Here is a 20,586-nt window from a genome sequence, read left to right on the forward strand (position 1 = left end):
AGAGGCCCTGCTTATGACGCTCGGCCACAATGAGAACAGCCGCATTTTCATCCCCGAAACCCTGTGACTACTGTCAGGCCGCGGCAAGAATAGCACCGACCCTACTAGCATGACGTGACTTATGACCTATTTAACGGATTTCAGCGAGCAGCAGAGACACGTTACCCACATGACAACGAACTTTCTCGCCGTCTGCAGCAGCCTAGCATTCGTTTCGATGGAAATGCTGTGAACCGCGACCCTCCCGTGTGCTACAACTGCGGTTCCACAGGCCATATAGCTTGGTTTTGTCGCCAAGGCCGTCAGTCACGTAGGACACCACCGATGTTCTCGCCATCCAGAACTCGTACTTCATATCACTTGCGGACGAGCGATTTGCTCTTAATGGACCACTTCTCACACAAGACCAGACACAGTGATTCGCCAGCATCTCAGCGGAGTTTGACGCCACCAAATAACCGTATCTGTCGCTCTACGTCCCCTCGGCACTGTTCTTCCTCACCGCCGCCGGGAAACTTAGCATCCGCGGCCAGTGGAGGTCAGGTCGCCGGACAGTCTCATCAAGAAATAGTTCTGCCTGTTGTGATGCTCAAAAATAAAGGGAATGTGTCGATTGACGGAATACCGACCATGGCGTTAGTTGATACTGGGGCGACTGTGTCTGTGATGAGCCTCGCTTTCAAAAACCGTCTAGGCCACAAATTTGTTTTCTTGGAACGACAATATTAATTTTCATGGAGCGGCGAATGGCTTCATCCCCATGTTGTTTGTGCTTTGAGTGTTTTGTTGGCTGGGAAAGTGTCTGTGTCAGAATTCCGTGTTCGTTCTCGTTGTTTGCACGATGTTATTGTTGGTATAGATTTTCTTGAACAATGCGGCACTTCCGTGGACTGTGGTTGTGGCGAAATATCGTTGAACAAGTTGTTTATATCAGCACATTCCGAACAAAGCTCGGGTGGCGAAGACAGGGACACAGACACACTCAGTGTTCTTGATGAAGTGATTGCACCATCGTGGTGCCTGACGGCCATTCGTTTTTCGGCAACTACTGTTGATGCTGATTGTGTTGACCTTGTAGTCCGGCCTCTAAAACTCTGTTCTCTTCGTCTTCTCTTCTTCTTTTTTTTTGGTACCTGCCTTTTGTATCCATTACAATATGTTCTAAAGGGACTGACAACTGATATTTTAAGGGGGCTTGCGGCCTTTGAAAACTGAAAAATCGAGAAAAAGTCGATTTTTGGAAAACCACATATTCGGGCAGTATGTCTTATAAGCTACCATTTAGGTAAATGTCAATGTCTAATTCATCACAAAACTATTTCAAATGAAGTTTATAACGAGCCGCGGCAGCCCTCAAGCGGCGAGCGAGCGCTCAATGTACCCCTACTTGGCGCAAACACCATTTCTCCACCGCTCCCCTGAGCGCCGCCATTTTGGTGTTGGTTTGTTTCTGCATTTTCGCGCTTTTTTCTCCCTGCCGCCCGCGGCAGCCCGGGAGAGGCTAAAATCGCTCATGATTGAAGGGCTCGTGAGAGCTTTCAAGTTTCCTGCGGCTGAGACGTGAAGCTGAGATTGGGGAATGTGTTCTGCTTGCCATTGTCTACCTTTGCAGCCGTTCGCATATTCTCCAAGTTTGTACCGTCCTTACAAGACAATTTTCAACCGTCTTTACGAGACCGTTGTTGTGTTTAGCCTGCTGATTCTTGTGCGGTCGGCCACGATGCACCCAAAAGAACTCGACGCTACACGCGTTCGGTGCAAGGAAACGTTCCATGAAGCTCGCCCGCATGGCGAAGCTCGCTGCTCACCTGCGTGCTGACGTTGATTGCACCAATGGTCCCTGTGGGGCAGCTTCTGCTTCATCTACACAAGAGCGTGGTTGCCTCGATGCTTCTAGCAACGTGACTCCTGTTCCACCGATGAAAAAATTTGTCGTGAGGAGTGCGCCTGGTGTCTCGTGCTCATCGACAGCGGCTTCCACATCCTCTATTTCATCTGCCTCAGACAGTGCGATCGCGTCATCCACTGTGCACTTAAAAACACGTTTCCTGACGTGTGAGGAGAAAGAGGCGGCGGATAAAGAATGCGCTGCTGTACAACGAGGACTTGGCACCATGTCAGCGACGGAGCTAAAATTTCAAGCAATGGAGCCCGTTCCTGAAGCTGCCACCTCTAAAAGTTAAGTCGAAAAATTTCTCCTTGTGCAAATGGATGCCCTAGGCCAGCGCTGCTTCACGACTGGGATGAAGGTTCAAAGAGGCACCCAACTTGGACTTGCAACAAAGCTTGAGCTGCTATGTTTACATTGTGGAGTGGTTGCAAGCTCGTGGAGTTATGCTCGTCAGGATGACTCAGTGGCCTTTGATGTAATTATAAGAGCCATTGTGGCAACAAAACAGATGGGGAAGGGACAAACAGCCCTCAATTAATTTTGGGGAGCGATGAACGTGTCCTGTCGTGGCCTGCATCATAAGACTTTTCAGAAGCACTTGAAGGAATTCAGGTAACCGCAGACACAGTGCATAGACAAGTTCTATGCAGAATCTGTTTCTGCTGTGAAAACCACCTACAAGGAAGTGGATCCATATTTCAGCAGGGATATCACAGTAAACTTTCATGGAACATGGCACAAGTGTGGCCACATGTCCCGTATTGGAGTTGGTGCAATAATTGAATATCATATGGGCCTCATCTTGGACACCATTGTTTTATTGAATCAGTGCCTTGGTTGCCAAGTAGGACCAAAGCCTGGAGACCCAGGCTACGCAAGCTGGCAGAAGGATCATGTGTGCCAGAAAAACACTGACTCTAAGTCTGGGAGGATGGAGGTTGAGGCAGCTGTCATCCTTTTCTCACGTTCAGTGCCACAGCACGACCTCCGCTACACAACGCTCATGTCTGACGGAGGTAGTGCCACCTTCTCTGCCCTTATGCAAAAGAATGTTTATGGACTGGTGCCCATTTCGGAGAGGGGAATGCCTGAACCATGTCCAGAAGCGGATGGGGACAGCACTGTGCAACCTTGTGCAGAAAAGTGACAAGGTTTTAGGAGGGAAGGGCAGGCTGCCAAAGGCCCTCATTGACAAGTTGACCGACTGTTATGGCTAGGCCCTACGAAACAATTCCAATGATGTGGCTGCAATGCAGCGTGCAGTGATGGCATTGTACCACCACGTGACATCGACGGATGAGGACAACTTTCGGAGGAGTTTCTGCGTGAATTTTTAAATGTAGCAAACCTCATCAAATATGGAGCAGCAGTTGCCGAGAAAAAGAATTTCTTGTTTCCTATGTATTTAGATAAAAGCCCCTGAGCTAAAGCTTCCTCTTAAGTATTAAGCAGTATCCCTTCTAATTTCTGCCTCATTTCTGTGATACAGTGTGTTAGCTGGATTTCTGAATAACAGGCAAGTAGGTGTAGCTTGGGAAGAAGAGACTGTAGTATGTTTCACACTGATTGGGATATTATTAACATGATTGTCTTACTTGTAGGGCAGTTGGAAGAGCTTCTGAAGTCCAGGAAGGTAGAAGGCCAGTTAGATCTGATGCTTCAGGTGAGTTGCTATCAGCAAGCTTTAAGCCAGTTCACTGGATGTGAGAGGTTTGTCCTTGACTGTTCTTCCAATGTAGTTGAAAGACGCAGGGCTGAAATGTCAACTTTTGAACCGACATGCCAAATTTAACAAAATTCGAACTTGTCGACGAGCTTCTTTACATCCTTTGGAATCAAAAACAAACAAAATTTGAGAAAATCGTGATTTTCTCTAATTTTTCTGTAAAATGCAAACTAGCTTCTTAGCTATTAACTGTGAAAAATATGTGGAGCTTATCAAAAGTAACTGAAGATGCTAGCTTGAAGGTTCTTTAATGCTTTCCCAGCAGGAGCTTGATGTGAATTGTGGTACAAGAGCATTAGATCACTTAATCACATGATGGTTGGTGTGAAGAGAAGGATAGTGTTTGCTTCCTTCACAGCTTGTGTATTGACTGCAGTAAGTAGAAAACTGCTTGGTTTGTTAGGTTGTGTGTGGACAATTATATACTGTGTTCACAGGATTTTCAGTCATTTTGCTTCATTTGTCTTTGTAGGAATTTAACTGGAAATTTTGTCATTGCACATGAGAATATATATTCTTTCGGCTGTGCAGCTGATACACTATTTCTTCTGTTATTATTATGGGTTAACACATTGTGTGCCAACTGTATTTGTTTTGCATCAGATCAGGGTGGTGTGCATTTCGAGATGGTGGTGCACATGCATGTATGGCCCAGGTGCCTCTGTGCTGTCTTGCACGGTGCATCAAAAGAAACCAACAAACGCAGTAGCTCAATAGGCAAGAGCATCGCATGCATAATGCAAAGACGTTGGCTCACGCCCCGCCTGCGACCAGTTGCTTTTTCATCCACTTTCATTTCCATTAGTTTATAATTTCTTTAATTCAATTAATATGTACATGTAATTTCTCCTATGCTGCTCTTGGTGTCTGTGTTTGTTGGCTTCTTATGATATGACTAATAAAAATTGGGCCCTCAGTTTCCTTCCTTCTCGTTCCATGCGTGGTGCAGTATCACAAGCTATCCCACATGTAGAAGAATCTTGTGCTGCTCTTTCAGAGACAACTGGAGACCTGCCGTGCTGAAACTTCTCAACTGTATGCAAAGCTGCAGCAACAGAACTTGGCTCAGTCTCAGCATCTAGCAGTGGGTGGAGGCCATGACAAACCAGTTGCCAACAATGGTGATCTCTTGGCTGGTAATGGACCTGCACATGCTGCTGCTCCAGCACCTTCACTTGCACAAGGTGGCACTGAAGCCAAGGCCAATGGTGAAAGGCCAAAGGTGAGGTCTCCTTGCTTTGTTCAGGCATATAGTTCAGCATGCAATCCAAGCATTCTTTAGCATACAATTCTGTGTAAATATTAATGCTTCTATGCCCCTTTGTGGGTGTCTCTAAAGGGTGAGCAGCACACAATGAAGCAAAAGTTGACGGTAATTCAAGGAAAATCAACACAAGTTGGTACAACTATACATCATCTATACAGTTAAACATCATTCTAACAATATTGCATCTGACACGAAAATATCTTTATTATATCTGATACTTGTTAAAAGCATATATTTATTACACGCTGGTATCTGGAAAAAAAATTTAGGCTTGCATTATATCTAATAATTTGTTATATCTGTGTTTGTTACATAGACATTAGGCTGTGCTTGCGGCCTGCATAAAATCCACTGTTACAGCAAACATGTGCCAGTTATATTATGCCATCTTATGCCATCGTAATTCATCTTATGCCACAGAAGGACATGTGCAGTTGAGGAGATATTCTTCTCCATGTTATAATAAGCGTTCTTTTTTAATGCGTTAGCATTCTATTAGACATTAGCAGGCTTCATTGTCACGAGGCTGTTGAGGGATTTTCCTGGAAGCACTGCGCTGTGATCAGAAAGAAGTAGAGTCATGTAAGCACACATAACCAAATGGCACTGAATGTACAGTTGAGCACTGGCACATAATGTAGTCAATGGGAAAGAGCAATCAATGTCTTGCACGTTGAGAAAGAGAGTGGTGTGTGAAATGGCGACACAAACGAGAATGCTACAGATGAAGAGTGTGCCTTACTTTGGTGCCAAGACTCAAAAGAAAGGCAAACACGCATTCAGCACAGCTCTCAGTGTTGTCTGGTGTTGCATCAATCTGAACGAGGCGAGAAGCTGACATGCCATTGGCTGGACATGCCTGATCTTGGTGTCTATGTGTTTATTGATGTTGACTAGCATTATATCACTTGGTGTTGCTTGACTGGCTTGCTGGACATGCAATGTTTTGGCCCAAAATATTAGCGACACTGAGATCTGGCATGTTCAGCCCTCAGCGTTTCATCTTGGTGGCTCACTCTAAGATGTGGAGTGATGCGGTGCTAGCCAATGCCAGTTAGAGACACTGAATGTGGGTTGGTCTTAAGCAAGGGCCCTATAACGTAAAACTATTCCGATATGTTTTTATTCCAATCTCCTGACGTCAAATTTGCGTAACCGCCCACTCAAGCATCAGGCAGTTACCCACAAGGTTGTCTGACCAGACCAATCAAACGCTCTTCTTGTTCATAAGAGGTCATTTTCGTTTGCTTGAAAAATGAGTAACTTTGCCTACACTGAGCGGCTCGTCTTATCTAATTGGCTGACAAGAGGCGAGGAGCATGCTCAAGTGCAGAGGATTCGATGGGGCTGAGCCACTGCACTGAAAATTGATAACCAGATGAAGAGGGTGGTGATGGTGTCTGCGATTGGTCCGCTTTCCCTTACTTAGCTTGCAGTGGCTGGTCGAAAATCGCGGCGGCATGCAACGGAAGCTTAAGAATGACGCTAAAATGGATCCTCAGCAAAGAAGAACTGGCAGAACGAGGTTGTAAATGTACCTAAAGTGTTCGAAAACGTTACACGACCACGCGAAAAGTTTTATTATACGTAAATAAACCTATGCTCTCCGGCAGGTGCGAGTAGCCAGTGCTTGAGCGATCAATGGCAGCCACATTTTATTCCTTTCGGAACGGGGCGGCCTGCGGCTATTCAGAAGAAAATTCAGCTTTGTTCGGCATATTAATGCATCTTGACGCGTACACGTCACTTTGACGCGGTGACTTTTTTAGAGTTTGTGACGGCGCGTGACAGGCAGGTAAAGTGGGCGCAACCTGAAAACGTTTGACCAATAGCTGAGGGCTAATGGTGAAAAGGCGTCGAATCAGAAATAGCTATTTTTCTTTTGTTCAGTCAAATCATGCATAATCAGTGTGTACACGTCATATCAGATGGGCAGCTATCGCGGATTTCGTGACATCGCGTGACAGACAGGTGAAGTGGGGGTGGTCCTAGAAAGTTTTTGGCCAATCGCAGAGGGCTGATTGCAGAATTGGAATAGAATTTATAACTTCTTGTCCATAGAACACCATGTATTTTAAACCACACTATAACAAGGTGTGTTTATATACCATTTCAATATAATGAAATTTCACTGGTGCTGTGAAGGAATACCGAGACAAATGGAAACTTCTGTGGACACTGATGGCCAGCTGGTTGCATTACATGTAGCTGCTTGCGCATGCACCTCAAATCATGCGCCACGCGACCAAGAGCGACCATAGAAGCAGAGCAGCGTCATGTTCCGTATAAAGTCTGAGTGCGATAAGATCATATTGCGTCTTTGTGCACTGTATGCTTCAGGTGCAAGTGAAAGCATGCAAGGGTGAGCCGAGAAGTATGGTGGCCTGTTGAGCACCGTCTTCCTGTGCGAGCATGGTGAAAGGGGGCAAGGAAGCGAGCTCACATTAACACAATCAAGCACATGTGATTGGGGAGGGGATCATGTTGGTGTGTGTCCCTTTTTCTTGCATGGCCGTGGCTGCGCATGGCAGCCTGTGCTCCCCGTTTTTGAGGTAATCTGCCATGTGTTCAAAGAGTGGGCTTGCCGAGATGGCGTGGCATCATGTGTGCTGCCTTCCCGCACATTTAGTACTGGAGGTTGTGTAATCTCCAGTTTTGAAGACTCATTGAAGCAAGAGGCAGAGAGAGTATTCACTCCCCACTACTGGTGCTTTTCATGATAGTGTCGCCCCACTGTGGCCAACACTATCAGCCGCAAGGGCGGAGTGGACATGAAAGCTTGCCTGACTTCGCTTCATTCGTACCACTAATATGAAGATATTGTTGACGCGGCACGAAACTGTATCTTTTGTCAGTGACTCTCAATCTAACAAAATAGATTTTTTCTCATTCAGATTTGCTTTTTGCGATTGCCCGATAATTTATAAAATTTTGCGGCCCCATCCGTGTAAGAAAAATCTATCGGCAACTGTACTTATTTGCTTAAAAGGTTGAAATATCAATATAATGAAACAAATTGCTGATTTTACTGACTTGCTATGTTGCAACTTAGCTGTATTGGTTTTACATAAGCAGGCTTCCACGCATTCCTATGACGCATAGCAGTTCATCAGTACCTGGCTAGCAAGGGTCTTAAGTTTTATAGGTTGGTGTGATCATGGAGCAGTATGACAAGAGGCCATGGGATAGGATAAAGCAGTGTTCAACAAGCGCTCATTCCTCAGGAGCTTGGCCATGTTGTTCGAGTCTTCCAGAGCAAGCTTTCCTTTGCAAGTGAACAGTGCCAAAAGTGGGCAAGGACACAAGCAGGACAAAGACAAATGCTCGTTCATCCTTTTTCACGTGTTGCACTGTTCACTTACCCAGATTAATCATCGACTGTATAAATCAGCTTTCCCGCTGAGTTGTCTTTCTTAGCCCTTGCTGTGGCTACTGTATTTCATACCCATATGTGTTACAGAATTTTTCTTCTTTTCTTTCTTTTTCTTAATATATCCTGGGATTTCATAAAAGCAGCCCCAAGCTAAGGGAGTTCTTGAACAATATGGGGCTATGGAGCCTCTAGGTTCATTAGAAAACGCTAGCATTTACATTTATCAAATGAAAGAGAAATGCTGTCTTAGAGCTGTGCTAGTCAGATGCTGGAAGTTAGTGCAGAATCCATAGTGCTATTACTTGAAGACATTCTTTCTCCCCAGGAAGGGCTGTACAAGCTTGAATGCACAAGGCGAAAATGGTATTAGCTTTGAAATAGTACAACTTGTTTGTCTGACCAAGTGTTGTAATGGCATGACAGTCAGCACTATTTTTGCTTGTCTTTTATACTAATATGCCTGGTCTTTTTGTCTAATACGGAATGTTCATTGTGCCCAGAAACTACCCTGTGTTGAATTTCTTATAGTTTCGAAAATGCAAGCAATATTTTAAAGTAAATACAGAGGGCACCATGGATGAGAAACAGGTCTGAACAGGTCTGCCTAATAGGACACATTGTGTGATTGTGTTCACTATGTGCGATGCAGGATAGTTATGTCTTTCAAGAGTTGCCAGTATACTATACTTAGGGTTAACTTGTGCAGTGAAGTAAATAGTAATTTTAGATTATGGGAGGTAAAACTTGATGTTTTGAAGCATTTACCTTTATGAGGATAGAAAAAACGAATTTAAATAGAAATAATAATGTTTTAAAGACCAAAGTAGATTTTTCAACCCATTACGAAGCAGTTTGTACCAGTTCATGCAATGCATAAAGTAGAAACAATTTTTTATCTGGTCTTGTGCAACATCTTCACATTTGTTAACCTTAGGGCAACTTGTGAAAGAGGCAGTAACATCTATATCTATCCACACAGCATCTATTATGAAGTATTTAACTGCAGTTAGAAAGGCAGAACAATCCTTTGCAATGCCTGCAGGTGTTCTGAAGACACCTGCCATGCTCAAATCTAATTTTGAAGAAGTAAAAGCAATGTATAGAAAGAATATCATCCATAACAAGCTGCCTTTGGCAGGGATGGTAAGATCCTCAGGATATGTGTACTAAACTTTCTGTGCGAGCTACACCAGCCTAACTTGGGGCGATTGTGATGGGGCAAACTCTCTCTACAGCAATTTGAAGTGTTTCAGCCAGCTGCTAGGTCCTCGCCATGTTTTAGTATCACAGCTCTTTGATGATCTATGACTGAAATAGATATGGACCATTTCATAATCATGCACCTTCCTTAAAGGGGTCCTGAATCACTCCTCAGGCTTGGTGAAAAAACATAGTCCACGGATCGCATAAGCTGCCATGAACATCTCAACCAAGTTTTGCTGTCGTATGCGGTGTGTGGAGCTCGCAAGCAGAGTGCAAAGTCACCTTTCTCTCAAATGCTCTCTTTTCAACAAAAGCCTGCTCCTTGCTCTCTTCTGGACGCCTTATTTTGTAGTAAAGTGGATTCCCATACATGGGTGCTATCGGCCAATAGCTGACGCCAATCAAGAAAGGTGTTCGGATCAATGCGCTTCTTCCTACAATTATTGTGTATATTTATTGATGTAGTTCAATAAACGGGCTGAAGTAGGCAAAAATGTGCTTTCGAGTTTCGATAATAATTATGTATACTTCCGGAAGAAGCCAACTATCATCTGCTCACGGTTGGTCGCGGCCGGCCGTGTAGGCATTACACTTTGGCTACCCTGCTTATTGGTGCCGTAGCCAGTGGGCCTCGCTAATGTCGACTAGTTTTGAGTGCTCAACTAGCAGTGAACTTTGCGAAACTTTAAAGTCAGACCACACGCACACTTGCCAGCGCATGTTCACTCCTGGCTGCTCCTGGTTAGGTGCCTTGGCAGACTGATTGGTAGCGCTTCAAAAAATGGGCAAGTTGGATGTGGCTACTGTCAGTCAGTCAAGCTGGTGAAAAGGAGAGAGACTGTAGCATATGAGTGCAAACATGCCCTCAAATCCTGTCGTGCACTAAGCAAACGCTGCGCATATGCACCAAAATTGCATGTAGCTGCAGTCTGCTACGTAGTGAAGATACCGTGGGTGCCGCGGGGTGCCGGGATGAGTCCACTCACTATGTGCACAGCGACTCTCTGAGAACAGCCGCGTTTGACTTACATTTGGCATGCCGTAGGCACCAAAATTGGAAGTAGTGGTGTCTACGTTAACATCCAAAATCGGATTTGAACTGCGCACCACGTGACATTTAGAAGGCGGAGCATTGTGGGGCACATCCCCGCTCCGCCATAGCCTTTCCAGTGCAAGCCCTTGAAGAAGGAGCAGAAGCACTGTGAAGGCCATGTTTGATTGCCAATAACTCCACTTCTGCTGAATGCATTGACATACTTTCTGTGGCAAAGTATATGTGAAATAGCCTATTTTAACTTCAAATGCAGTTCTACATTTCGAAAAAAAGTGGTTCAGGGCCCCTTTAATTGATTGTGAGTCAGACTTTCACAGCATTGCTGATGAATGAAGGTAGATTTACTGGCACTTGAAATAAATTGGATGGCATTTGGATTAACTACCACTCGAAGGGAGTTGAATGGCAAAATTGATGAGAGCTTTGGATAAACTGACTCGGGGACAAGTGGGCTAACTTTACACGGGCTTGTGTCCTTTTGTCGTCAGTGTGCATTATGGCTATGAGTTCTGAACAAAGTGCATGGTGTACCACCCCTTTCTTTTACCCCCTTTGGCTCCCTCAGCTGCCCACACAGTCAGAGCGGTTGGTTGGGGGTTCCAACCTTCGTCAACAGGTGGCGGCACCTCTGCTGCGACCTCAGCAGATGAGTGCTCCACAGTGGGGCTCTCAGTTGCACAGGCCACATGTGCCACATAGCGGGGCAGTAGCCAGGTTCGAACCGCACAACGCCATCTCCCACTTTGACCCCCGGAATGGGGACCACCTTGTTCGAGCTTTTCTGGAAGCAAGCCAGCATCATCCGCAGCCTCAGCAAGACCAGCAGCATCAACAGCAGCACCAAGAAGAGTACCAGCTGGCTGCACCCAATTTGCGCGTGCATGATGGCAGCCACGCAGCGTTACAACATGTGCTTGCCGCTGCTGAAGGCTGGCATCGGGAACACTGATAGCAGCATTCTAAAACGATGTGAGAAGGGTAATTAGGACATCTGTCGACTACATGCTCATGGACAACCTTCTGTGGCAGTGAACGTAAAAGCTACAGGAGTGGAGCTTTTGTACATAGATTACTGTTAAGTAGTTCGGCAGAGTTTGACAGCACCGGTTTTGTATTTTCCAAAACAGGGCAAAGCGAAAGAACAAAAGTGTCGAATTCGTGTGTTCTATTCTATTATAACAACTTTAGTAAATAAGTTGTTCATATTTCTTGTTCTCCAGCTTAAACATACGTGAATGAGTCTGTGCAACTCTGTCATGAGCACTGTCATGCATACACTTTGCCTCCGTAGCTTTCCCTTCATTACCATGGGCAGTTGTCCACGAGTATATTTAATAGACTTTAAACAAAGATTTGAAGGAAGGAAACAAGGTACGTAACTTAACTGGACAATGCAAGAGGTGTCAGAACATGTGTTGATTTTTCCATGGACAGTCTTTCCTGGTTAGTTGCTTGACTGAGGTTCAAAGCCATCATACACTTTGTATAATCACGATCCAGCACTTGCGTTTTGTAGAGAATGAAGCTTGCACAGAAAGAATTTCAGCTGCTGACATAGCCAGTGCCTTGAATTTACATAGGCTTGTGTAAATGCAATCTAAGGGGCACAAACTCTAGCCATAAATTCATTGTCTATAGCAGGACTAGTTGCTTTAGGTAATACTTAGCTTGACATTAAATGTAATCTCTTAAAAGACTGCTGGAGGCACTAGCTTCCAAAAACCAGCTTGATCACATTCCTCGGTAACACACAGGCACACAAGGGCAAAACAAAGCAACATGTGCATGCTACATTACCATATAGAAACACCAAGGTTAATTATCTTTACTATGAGCCAGGCAAGCAAATGTAAAGCAGGTAGGGAGCTTTGATCTATTTGCATTGTGGCGTGCTTCTGAGTTGGTTCCTTATGGTCTGTTATTTTTCTCCTTTCTTGAGCACTATCAGCTTTAGCCACTGCCTGTGTATTTTCTCATCCAGTTCACCAAATCTAGCAGCAAGTGTGCAGGCAATATTGTTCTGGACCCCTTTGATAACAGGCAAGAAGGAGCTGGGTGAGGGAATATTGGTACTTCTCACAATGAGAAAGAGGCAACGGTACTTCATCCTTTACCACCGACTGCCTCTGGCTTTTCATAAAGCTTTGCTGCTTCATATGAAAGAAGTCCATGTGAAGTGGACACTCATGCTGGCTGCCTGGAGAGAATATCTTGCTTTCATCCATAGAACTATGCCTCGCCTTTTTTTCTACAGTACTGTAGATATTAGCTGCAGATAGCCAGATCCTTGGTTGTGATTTAATTGTGCAGTTTGCTGCTGCATATTTGCAGTGCACCAGCTGCATCCGTACCTCACTGCTAAATTACAATGGCTTGTATTCCAAACATGTGCTGAAAAAAGCAGCCGCATTGTCGCCGCATGATTAATGCATTCATACTTTCTGGCACATTAACTCTAGCTAAGTCTGTACGATTTAATATATTTGCACTTTTGTCTAGGGAAAAGAATAGGAAGATTTTTTTACCGAAACATTTGTTCACTTCTACTGGACCGGCAAGTCTTTACCTTGCTTTGAGTGTTTTTGATGCTCAAAAGTTTATGATGCTAAACGCCTTTATGATGGCGTGCATGGGGCTGCAAAGTTGTATGAAACGTTTTGTGAATATCATTGTACCTTCTGTATACCACAATTTTTCTTTGAATAGCAGTCATGATTGTTAGCTTGTACGAGGGTCTACGCTGCTGTTTTAAACACCCTGACCTGCCAACCTTTGTTATAACTGCCCACAGGAAAATGGTAGGTCATATTTGAATGTTGCAACAGATGTAAATGTCAAGTAACACCAAATAGTTGATCCTGACACTTGTGTGCAGCTCATTTGTGCACATGACTTCTGTGCCTCCAGCAGCCAATGCTTGGATGGAACCAGCATGAAACTGTCAAACTATGATGAAAGCAGGGTTAGTCCATCCTGCGTAAATTCTTGATAGATAGCTGCTTATTTTACTTAGCTACGTGCAATGGAAATCAATTGGAACCAATCGTGGCCTAAAATGAGCATTTCTTTTCATCCACCATGTAGCGGAATTTGATATTCAGAAGCCAGTACAGGATGCTGCGAATGTGAAGTGAGCACAGTCACTTGTCATACATAAACTAAGGTTACAACAAAGACGTGTGGGATGTTGTTGTGTAGCGAGATACGATCTAGGACACACATATCATTGCATTAAAAGTTGTCATAATATTTTTAATTGTGGTAGCACTCGCAGTGCATATAAACTATAGAAATCTCAATCTCACTGGGTTGTGCCTTTTTGAAACTTAATTGTTAGGATAATTATGTAATAATGGCACACACTATAAAGTCATTCAACCGTACTTCACAGAACAGTTTCTATGTGATTGCAACCTTTGTACATGACATACCTATATATTATGGTAAGAGGCAATAGCTCTTGCCACACCTTAAAAAGTACATTACAAGAAGCCACGGTGAGAAGAACTGATGTGGCCTTGCACTAAATGGCATTTTGCTATTTGCTTATTGGCACACCTACTTTCAGTATTTACAATTTAGTCTGTCTCTTCATCTGCAGTCGTTATGCTGATGTGTAGCTATGCGCGAGGTTTATTAAGCATTTCTTAATGCGCAGATATGTAACACTGTTTGATCTCTGAACAATTTTTTTTCACGTGTTGTTTTACTGGTAGTTCTTATTTGTGTTTAAAAATCAGGCCAGCTGAAAACATCAACTTTCGGGCCAATACCAAACATCTTTATCTTGCAAAACCTATGGAGGCAAAATAGAAGACACACATATTTTGTGTCCGTGTTTTCTGCACGCTAAAAAAGTTTAGTCATAGATTACAAACTAACTCAATCTTTGATATTGTTTTTTACCGAGTCACTCTGAAAGAACTATGGAATTGCAAAGTAAAAAAAAAAAAAAGAATGCTTTGAATCTTCGATATTATTTAGGGTCATTATACAGGGTGTCCTACATAACTTTAGCCAAACCTTAAAAATATGCGAATGCCACGTAGCTAGCTGGACAGAACCAAGATAATGTTGTTTATCATCACTTGGAGATACTCAGATTATTTCTTTCATTATACTTTACACAATTAGTCCTAATTAATTAACCAGCCTCTAAAATATTATAACTAGATGAAAAGTGTCAATGAGAAAATTGTAGAGCAACATGAAAAACTCCTGATACAGCTTTCTGCTGCTTAATGCGTGCTACATAAAAGTGTTCTTCCGAGCTTGTGAAAGAAGCCTGCGAATACATGTAAAGCGCCTTGAGTGGCCAGTCGCGCTGCAATTTTGTGTGCATTTGATGGCTTCTTTCCTGCTTGGAAAAAACACTTTTATGTAGCATGTATTGAGCAACAGAAAGCTGTATCAGGAGTTTTTCATGTCGCTCAACAATTTTCTCATTGAAACTTTTAATCTAATTATAATATTTTAGAAGTTAATCGATTAAGACTAATTATATAATTAGGCAGAATGAAAAATTAATTTGAGTATCTCCAAGCGACGGCAAACATTACCTTTGTTCTGTGAAGCTCCATGGCATTTGCATATTTTTAAAATTTGGCTAAAGTTACATGGGACACCCTGTATAGCATGCCCACACACAAGGTTGCGATTTTGTAGTGATTTGTTCTACTTGATTCTGTGCCACTGTTATCATCCACTGTTCATTCTCATTGATAACACGGGTGGATAAGTGCAAAAAGAAATAGCATCAGTAGAATCATCACTACAGTATAGCTGCCCAGTACCGGCTCGACTATAGGTAGGCTTATAATGATAGGTGTAGCTAGGCAGGGTGTGCTCAATTGCATGCATCGAATTTTTAGCAATGTTTTTCTACCCCTTTGTGTGCTGAAAAATTATATATGTTCTCATTTTGTGTGCTTTATTCCCAGCACACCTGTGCACATTAAGTTATAATTTATTAGTTTTAGATTAAGATATTTCATGGGCAATGTTGGGATTGTGAGCATTCTCATGCCCTGCATACTTTTCTGTTGTAGTGAAGTTACATACTATTGCCAGTCTTTTCTCAGTTCCTTCTTGTCTTCCTTTTCTAGCTTTTTTTATAGGCGTATATGCAACAAAAATGATAGTTCTTGTTTAACACATTCCCCGTTTGCATCGTGGCACTTCAGTCAACATTGCAGTATTGTTAAAGCCATGTCAGCCACTGCTTATCTAATGCAGCATTAGTTCCAGGATTTATTTTAAAAATATGCAGCATGCTCAGTAGTTGGACATTGTATGAACTGCTATGGTCTGACGGGGCTTTCAGCAGTGGTTAATGGCAAGGGTGTGTTCAATGGCTGTTATTGTATTGAAAGTGTGACACACAAACGATGTACGATTTACTCTGTTAACCACGATGATGGGTTCCATGAAGTGGGGTGGAGGCGAATGCAAGTTTCTTGCGAGGCACAGTAAACGTTAACTCTTTTTCTACTAAGAACAGGTATAGTTGTCACCGGAATTTGTACCATTATAGCTGATGACGGGTATAGTTGCCATGAAGAAAAATGCCTCACAATGTGAGTTGGCGTTAAATACTGTAATTCATCAGTTTTCGCACAATGTGGGGGCATTTGTTGTCAATGTTAGTGGCAGTGTGTGTGGCAGTTCTATTTTTTTTATGGGATGCTTGAACACTTGCATTGGAAATATGACTGTCTGCATGCCGCATTTTGAGAAATCTCCTGGAGAATGTGGTACTATACCGTTTGTCCTTCCTGTGGTATTGAATGGGGTTAAAGCACAGGGCAATCTGTATGCTGGTGTGGCTAACGGTTCATAGTTGAACCTTGTTCATGAAATGCTCGGCTTTCTATATGTGAACCTGTGTCACATAATTGTGTACACTTTCGTTCACCATTTCTTATATTATCTTTTATGCTTACAACACTTATTTGTTAGTCTTATGCTGAAGCCTGCTGTCGGCATATCTTATGTTGCAGTTATACTTATTTAAAGCACAGTTTTAATAGTGGACTTTGCCTTCACAATTGATGAATCCCTGTTGATTTTTTGCACTGCATTGATAAACTGATTATTTCACTTTTATTGAAAATGTGGTCTGTGTATGAGAGTGTATACCTCAGTGAAGATGTTGTTCAGCATTTTTTATGAAGCTCAAGCACAAAGTTACGCAGCGACAAGCTGCAGAATCAGGAAGATATATATATATATATATATATATATATATATATATATATATATATATATATATATATATATATGTAATATTTCTCTTGCATTTTTTTGTAATTTATAACCTCTAGTACTTTTGTGGGGATTCATTGTGCTTGATACTTTTGCTTGGTGAAGCAGTAGGGCTGGAGCAAATGGGACTCTCATATATGGTTATTTTATAGTTACAATGATTAATTTATCAGAAGATGAGGTGTAAACTTTATTCACCAAACCTTCTCCACATTGTTTTATGCGTGCATCTGCTAACAAGGCATGCCTTAGAAATATCATGTTATTTTCGCAGTGCTTGAGTATGTGGAATACAAGGTAGTGGTTTCTAGTAAATGGTATTGCTTATTCAAGGTAATAGCACTGTCAAAATTAGTGTGACACACATTGTGACACTCTTTATATTGGTAATCTTATTTTGTATGGTTTGGGAGCAAGTCGTGCAAATTTTTTGTAAGTTGTTTGTTGTATGCCTGTTGCTCAAGATAAGCAAAAAAAATAAAGGTATTTTTCTTAGTTTTCTTACTTGCTACCTTTTATTTTGCCATTAGGCACAGCATCTTCCTGTTTACACAATATCACACATGTGTTTCACAGTTCTGGGAGCTGCAAGGTCGTAATTGCCTTTAATCGTATACTGATTCTTGTGTCCTTGCATGTTGAGCTCAAATTTTCCTGGGTGTGTGCATCTACCTGGTTCACTGTGCCTCCTTTGCTAGTTTTCTCAATATGCTGCTCTTGGTCACTACTAACGTGAAAGCTTTTTTTTCTTCTGTTATTGCTGGAGCTTTCTTTCTCACTCTTGATGAAGCACCGTAGTGGTAACAAAGCAGTAATGGATTTCGCACTTATTGGTGTTGTTCAGGAGGACAAAGGAGCTGGAAAAATGGGTCCCCGATATCAGGTTGCTGGGGCAGAAAGTTGGCCGCCAAAGGTAAACAACAGTTTTTAAAAATGTGTGTTTGGCTTGGCTGACTTTCACACATAGATTATGGACATAGCTTCTGGCTCTTTTATCTTTATTGCACTTTATATGAGGTTGTACTGAACAGCGCCCAGTTGGAAAAAGTGTGCTAGTTTCACTATGGCTGCTTTGCATAGCTGCATTTTCGCATGTTGTGCAGGCATTCCTTAATATGACACAAGCTGTGACCATTGCTTGTTGTTTAGCTGCAGTGGAAAATGTTTACAGAAGGTGATGTTCTAGAGCAAACACAGCTTTTTTTTTTTTATCTCTACCGATAATCAGGTATAGTTAGCTATACTAGCACGCAGCATGGCATGTTCCACTGGGGGGGAATCTGGCTTCTCCATGGTTTCTTCAAATCATATTGCAGTCATATTTTAGGCAGCACAATTTTTCATGATTTACAATGCTGTGGTTTGTGCTTCACTAACATCCTTTTATATCCTTAAGTGTATTGTAAACTTCCAAGATCTTGCAACTCTCATGCCTATATGGGTGTACTAACCCACACTCTGCATGTCTTTCCTTTTTTCCTTGCATCTGGCTTTTTTTTCTGTAGTCGCTGATGGCTCTCGAAATGTTTTCAGAGAAAGAAAATACAATATTTTCCATAAATTCCACATACCTGTAATGCACCAAAACATTTTTTTTCTGGCACATTACGACCCTGGGTTAGCACCAATAGGCATGGAAATATGGCAGCATTACTGTTGCAGTTGGCTGAGCATTAGAGACAGTTAAGTTATATGCCATTCTAAAATAGCGCAGTACTAATTAGTAAATTTAGTGGTGTCTACATATGCTGTGGGCAACATTGTGCATTTGAGTTATTTGAAATGGGGACCTCACACACCTTAGCAGGTGTTACTGTACTCAAATAAAGGCAGCTATCGCATCCTGTCACACAAAAAAAATCGTGACTATTTAGTACTTTGTTCTTATAATGAATTGCTTTGAACCACATGGGGTAATCATATCGTATCTAGGTGGTCACTTTCACATCACATTTTGACTGTGAAACACAAGATTTTGTAAAATGTTAGTAGATGGCAGAAATGTAACCTGTGCAGTCAATTTCCAGTTTGCTACCACACTTGGCACACACACTGATGAGCTGGGACCAGTTGTTGTCAGCTGGTGATTTTTCCTACTTGATCATGTGGTGTAGCACTTCCAAAGCCTGTTCTTAGACCGCTAGGTGACAACCACATGGAGAGATTGACGCTGATTCTGAAAGTTCCTAAAGGAGACATGAATTACTTGCAGAATTCTAATTATTTATACTGTTTCGTGCATGTCACTGGTCAGTAAATGCTACCTTGCAATAGTTCTGTAAAAGACAAAGGAGTTTCAAAGCCATGTCTTCTATGTCTTGTAGCGATTAAGCGCAGTGGTGTACTCGCTGCTGAATTCTTCCCATGCTGCCTTTCCTTAAACATCACACCATGTCTTTCTCTATGTTGTTGGCTGCTATACATGCTTGCCACTTGTGGTTTCAAAGAGTATCTGCGGTCGGTGCCGTGTGATGCTTTGCTTACTACAGTGGAAACTAATTCAGTGGCTACAACAACGAAAGCTTGCGGGCAATAATTTAGTGTGGAGCTGCACCACTACTGCAATGCAGCAGCATGTGCTTTGATCACATGCATCTGCCACGTGTGTCTTGCCACTCAAGTTAGCTTACCGTAATCTGCGTGTGCACTTCAGGAACAGTGCAGATTGCAGTGCTCGGAGAGACTACATAGTGCAACACACTGTGCTGTGTTTAATTTCTGCCTCAAGGATGGCCTGCACTGTCTTGTGAGATAATTTCAATTGATTTATTCATCCACTACATTGGTGTGATTGGCCAATAAGTGCATGGAAGGTTGGAATGTCATTAATATGGAGCTGAAAATGTTAATAGTCAAGAATAGTACCAGCACTGGAGGGACTATGTACCTTCTTAATTTTGTGGACTCTTTGTAACTCGCATGCATCAATATTAAGCATTAATTATAGTTATGTGCTTTGCCTAATATTGACTCAGAATGTTCAGGCCTGTTTAGTACCCCTTTATCTTATCAGAAATTATAATGTTCAAGTAAGTGTGGTGCTTAAAGCTGATGGGAAGACTGAGTGGCACAAAACATTACTACAATTCCAAATGTGCAGTGGCACATCTTGTCCCTTTTCTTGTTCCCTGTTGCCACTTATTTAAAGCTGGCCCACAGTCGTATGGAGGCACGGGTAAGCGCATACCCTTGTGAAACCACTTGATCCTCACTTTGGTTTAAAAGAACCGCTTTGAAAAGGACGAAGTTTCTTTCTCCATTCTGAAAAGTGAAAAATTGCCTGCACATTCACTTTAGCTGTCTGCTGAAGTAGTTCGCATACTTTAACTGTTTAGCTACTTACACTAAACAGATCATGCTTAGTTCAGGAACTTGAGAAATTCAGGTAAGTTGTGGCTGTGCTCAGACTGATTCCACTCATATGAGGTGATGTTACCTCAGCTTGCTGCGGAACTGTGCAGGGTATCCATTTTCTAGTGCAGTTGTCTCGTATCAAGCATTGGCCACACGGATGGTGAATGGTCCCAGACTCCAACATAGTAAGAGAAAAATAAGTGTGTTGCACAAGGCTGTGGAGACTTTTAGTGGAGGTGGGCTACATGGAATGTCCTCATGGGTCTCGCATGAAATGAATGCAAGCCACATTGTGTGTGAGGACCCACATTGAATATGTTCTTGTTTGTTGTGGTTAGGATATTGCATGCTGAATGACGCAGTATTTGTAGAGGTGTGCATATATTTGAAACTTTCAAATGATGAATTGAATAGTGTCTTATACAATTTTGTCTTCAAATAGAATAGTGATTAT

General features: G+C 42.5%; 1 protein-coding gene across 10 annotated transcripts in view; it reads left to right on the forward strand.

Annotated features, from left to right (window-relative positions):
- LOC142575174 (uncharacterized) overlaps positions 1-20,586 on the forward strand; it is a 97,798-nt gene that overhangs the window by 26,987 nt on the left and 50,225 nt on the right. For 9 of the 10 annotated variants that reach the window (XM_075684262.1, XM_075684263.1, XM_075684259.1 and 6 more), the window contains 3 exons: positions 3,493-3,554; positions 4,615-4,839; positions 17,623-17,691. In XM_075684262.1, the coding sequence (XP_075540377.1) occupies positions 3,493-3,554; positions 4,615-4,839; positions 17,623-17,691 (356 nt within the window). The remainder of the gene's footprint in view (positions 1-3,492; positions 3,555-4,614; positions 4,840-17,622; positions 17,692-20,586) is intronic. The other variant, XM_075684264.1, reaches the window with a different exon arrangement.

Source organism: Dermacentor variabilis, chromosome 3 (assembly GCF_050947875.1).
Source record: "Dermacentor variabilis isolate Ectoservices chromosome 3, ASM5094787v1, whole genome shotgun sequence".
Lineage (NCBI taxonomy): Eukaryota > Metazoa > Arthropoda > Arachnida > Ixodida > Ixodidae > Dermacentor > Dermacentor variabilis.